The following is a 4,765-nucleotide window of genomic DNA, read 5'->3' as shown; positions in this document are numbered from 1 at the left end:
AATATACGGAGATATGGTATCAATAAGTTGTTTTTTCAATGTGTGTTTTTTGTAATCTTATTAAAAATTTCTTATTATCCAAATTACAAGTAAAATGTTGATTTTCGAAAAATACAAAGGAAATAAAAGAATTTTAAGAAAAATAATTTTCATGTGTTTAACTTTTTTATAAAAAAAATGAAAAAAATTTAAATATAATTAAATTTAATTAAAAATTTTAATATTTTAAAATAATTAAATTTTCATATAATGAAAAAAAATAAATTAAATAAATTTTAAAAATAAATTAAATAATTTATTAATTTTAAATTTATTTTTTATTTTTATTTTCTTTCACTTGTCCTTTTTTTTTTTTTCCTCTTTTTTCAGGAGAAAGCACAAAATTTAATTTCGTTAGTTCCCAAAGTCATGGGATCAAATCACCTTTAAAAAGGTCATTGAAAACTAAACCCCACATCGCTTCCACAGCTACCTAATTAAAGTCATTATCAAAGCCTATTATTTTAAAAGTCTTTCCTTATTATTATTATTTTATATATATATATATATATATATAAAAGGAAAAAAGTGATTTTATAGCATGGAAAGCAATTTTTGGGAAGCAGACATCGCTTTTCTGGCCGGTGATAATACGATTCATATGCAAGTAGAAATATATTAATTTAATTATGGTAAAGATTTATTTTAAGTCATCAAATAAGCAAATATTATAAAATTTTATTTAGAAATAAATAAAAATCTAAAATACTAACTGGGCATCATTTTACGGTTGTAATAAAAGTCAAATTGTTTGTTTTTTAAATATTTAATTTTTATTAAATATTAAAAAATAAAAAAACCAATATATTCTTTTTAGTATTTAAAAAAATTAAATACATTAACTTTTTTATTAAATAAAAAATTTTAAGACTTAAATAATAAGTTAACAAAAAAAATAAAAATAAAAATCTAAAATTTGAAAATATATTACCCAACGGGCCAACACCACTCTTTGAAAAATCTAACTGGATATCAATAAGTTGTTTTTTCATAGGAAGGGGTGGGTCACCAGATTAACACCTGCTTGTACCAAAAAACAACAAAGGAGGGTAAATGCGTCATTGTAACCTCAAATCTCCCGTCTTTACGCTGGCCGGTGGCGATGAAAACGAAGATGGTGCCGGTGAGCTGTTAAAAAGGGTCTCAAATAAATCGCCGAGCAAAGCAAGCACCGTCTCTCACTGGTTCTCTCCTCTCATCACATTCACATCGCTTCCTCTCCTTTCCAGACGAAGCAATGGCTGCGATTTTTCAAGGGATCGGCGCGGCGGCGGCGGCGGCGGCTCTGCCTCCTGCCGAGAAATTCCACTCACAATCTCCTAGATTCGTCTCAGGTTCTCTCTCATTTACTTCAATTCATTGAATTCCCGTAAAATTTTCTATGGGAAAGTTTATTCCCGGGAACCAAACAGAGCATTTTGGATTTATTTTTTTTAATACTCTTTTTGCTGAGATTTGGGTTATGTGTTTTTTGTATTAGCGAGGAAAGGAAGTTTGTTTGTGGTAAGATCTGATGGGAGGCCGTCGCTTGGTTCTTCCCCGCGGAGCCGCGGTGCTCAACGCTTGATTACTAATGCAGTTGCAGTTAACTCTCTTTCTCAATCGTAAATGCATATGTAAATTGTTTTTTTTTTTTTTCCGGTATTGGATTTTGACGTTTGTTTTTGGATTTTTAGGCGAAGGCGGATGCTTCTGTGACCTCAACTGCATCTAAACCTGGGTTTGTTTCTTTTGTCTTTCTCTCTCACACTTTTTCTTTCAATCCATTTTCTGAGCTTGATTCTCATAATATGTGCCTATTTTTAGCTCAATATGTTCTTACAATTTATGGAGTTAAATTTTTTTTATCATAAGACAATTGTGGTGGTCGTGAATTGAAATATTTTTGTATTTTTGACTTGATTGCGATTCCTTTTTCATTCTTGCTAAAATTTTGCTCTCTTGGAAGAAAAATCTTGAATGGGAATTGGGAGTAACAATTTAGATTTGGATGCTTCAGATCCTGCATGATTTGGAATTGGATTCAAACTTTGTGGAACTAAGCTCTGTACAAAATAGTGGGAGATCCACTGTACAAGCCAGAGTTTTGAATTCCAATTGGTGCTCCGAATCAATCCAATTGTAACCAACAAAATACACCTGCATGTTTGTTGATGCAAAACTTATTGGCACTGAATGCATGTAGAAAACATTTAGAAGTTATCACTTTTACACTAATAAGGGGATTAGGCATCAAAAGGCTAGACCAATTGCAATGAGTTTTTTGGTTCATTCGTGTTTTCAAGGTTGTGGCCTATTTTCTCATACTAGAATACAAGGATTTGATGGTGAATAATTTACAGCAATTTCTATTAAAGCCAGGTACTGCAATATTTAATAACCAAAAATAAAACAAACTTGTTAATTGTAAAAATGTTTCAAAAAGTCTTGTGATGATCAAAGCACACAAATCAGTGCTCTCCTTGGAGAAATCACTCCCTTTCTGCAATGTATTGTCATCAGGTTTTTATCTCACAGGGGGCATTGATCTCTAGGATTCTTTGTTCAGTAAGACAACTTGCCCTGACCTTGAATCACTCATATTGCTCAAAAAGAAGGAAAAAGACTTCCAATATGATACTGATAACAACAAAAGTAGTGAAGAACATCTGTGTGTATTTTCCAATTGTTGTTTGCTATTAGGGTTATTCAAAATATGATAAGAGGGAACACAGTGACACACCCACCACCAGCAAGCTGAATTTAGAATGGAATCAGAAGCCCAAGTTATTCCAGGGTGAACTATTCTTAAAAATGACGTGAACATACCTCTGGGAATACCGCTACTGGAGGGAGGGAGGGAATGGAACAAGTTTTTTTAGTTCTTTTCAGTTTTAGTCACCTTCGGAGTCTAATCCTTTTTTTTTTTCATTAATTAGGCCAATTCATTGGCTTTCATCAGAAATCTCAAAACAAGTAGAGATGCTATTTTCCTGATCAATGTAGTAACTACTTGTTATTGGTTTCATATCCCTTTCTCTTCTTCCAACCCCCCCGTTTTATTCCTTTTCTAATCTATTGTATTGTCAAGAGCAAATGCATGAATATAAAATGGAAAAACTGGGTTTTGTAAATTCCAAAGTACTAAGAGAATCCAAATATGTTCTTTACATTCATAAAGATAGTTATATTTTCAATTCCTTAATTCATGTTTAAAAAATATTGGAAAATTCTTATTATTACTATTCTCTTGTTCGCATTCATAATTGTTGTTCTTATGACTTCAATATTGCTAATTGAGGATTTAGTAAACTTAATTTGATTTCTTTCCTCAGGCATGAGCTTCTACTATTTGAAGCCCTTCGAGAAGGCCTGGAAGAAGAAATGGATAGAGATCCCCGAGTATGCGTAATGGGTGAAGACGTGGGCCACTATGGAGGCTCCTACAAGGTGACAAAGGGCCTGGCTACAAAGTATGGGGATCTCAGGGTTCTTGACACACCCATTGCTGAAAACTCCTTCACTGGCATGGGCATTGGAGCTGCCATGACTGGGTTAAGGCCGATTATCGAGGGGATGAACATGGGATTTCTCCTTTTAGCTTTCAACCAGATCTCCAACAACTGTGGCATGCTCCACTATACATCTGGTGGCCAGTTCAAAATACCAGTGGTTATCAGAGGACCTGGTGGAGTTGGTCGGCAGCTTGGGGCTGAACACTCACAACGCCTTGAATCATATTTCCAATCAATACCTGGAATCCAAATGGTGGCATGCTCAACCCCTTACAATGCCAAGGGCTTGATGAAAGCTGCAATCCGGAGTGAAAACCCGGTGATCCTTTTTGAGCATGTTTTGCTTTACAATCTCAAGGAGAGGATTCCAGATGAAGAGTATGTGTTATCACTCGAGGAAGCAGAGATGGTAAGACCTGGGGAACATGTCACCATTTTAACCTATTCTAGGATGAGGTATCATGTGATGCAGGCTGCCAAAACATTGGTGAACAAGGGGTATGACCCTGAGGTTATTGATATCAGGTCCTTGAAACCATTTGATCTTTACACGATTGGGAATTCAGTGAAGAAGACACACCGTGTGCTGATTGTGGAGGAGTGCATGCGGACAGGTGGGATCGGTGCCAGTTTGACAGCTGCTATCACTGAGAATTTCATTGATTACTTGGATGCCCCGATTGTTTGTCTGTCATCACAGGATGTGCCCACCCCATATGCTGGGACATTGGAGGAATGGACTGTGGTGCAGCCTTCACAGATTGTGACTGCTGTTGAACAGCTTTGCCAGTAGCAAATATGGTCAAACAAGTTGCAGTTCCAAGTAGGGTAACCATAGAGCTGTTACGTTCCTTTATTTTTATTTTCCCTTTGTAGTTCTGTTACGAAATTGTCATTTAAGCTTTTGTTAGCGTTTGTGTTGTTAAGACTTTGCAACTGTTGATTGAGTTGAGGCTTTTGTCTGTGTTCTTTTCCTTCATTATGGTGTAGCATCAATGCCAATGTAGATGACTACCATTTACATCGACCAGAATCAAAAGGACATGAAACAAACACACATGCAGTGTTTGGCACTAGGGCAGGGCTTAAAAAGTATCTACTATTGACATCAACAAGATCAAAAGGATCTTTTTGGGCATCTCCTTATTGCCAAGCCAAAAGTTCCAGAGCAAATTAATGAGAATAAAATATAATATAAACATACATAATAAACAAATTTAGATGTATAGGAA

The 4,765-nt window shown here is 35.0% G+C and overlaps 1 protein-coding gene across 1 annotated transcript; it reads left to right on the top strand.

Moving 5' to 3' along the window:
* Nucleotides 1–993: 993 nt before the first annotated feature.
* On the top strand, nucleotides 994–4,512 carry LOC100250049 (pyruvate dehydrogenase E1 component subunit beta-3, chloroplastic). Its single transcript, XM_002269405.5, has 4 exons — nucleotides 994–1,373; nucleotides 1,520–1,623; nucleotides 1,716–1,759; nucleotides 3,354–4,512. The coding sequence occupies exons 1-4, from the start codon at nucleotides 1,277–1,279 to the stop codon at nucleotides 4,324–4,326; spliced, it is 1,218 nt and encodes a 405-aa protein (XP_002269441.1). The 5' UTR covers nucleotides 994–1,276; the 3' UTR covers nucleotides 4,327–4,512.
* The last annotated feature ends 253 nt before the right edge of the window (nucleotides 4,513–4,765 follow it).

Source organism: Vitis vinifera, chromosome 4 (genome assembly GCF_030704535.1).
Source record: "Vitis vinifera cultivar Pinot Noir 40024 chromosome 4, ASM3070453v1".
Taxonomy (NCBI): domain Eukaryota; kingdom Viridiplantae; phylum Streptophyta; class Magnoliopsida; order Vitales; family Vitaceae; genus Vitis; species Vitis vinifera.
This window is presented reverse-complemented; position numbering and strand designations above follow the sequence as displayed.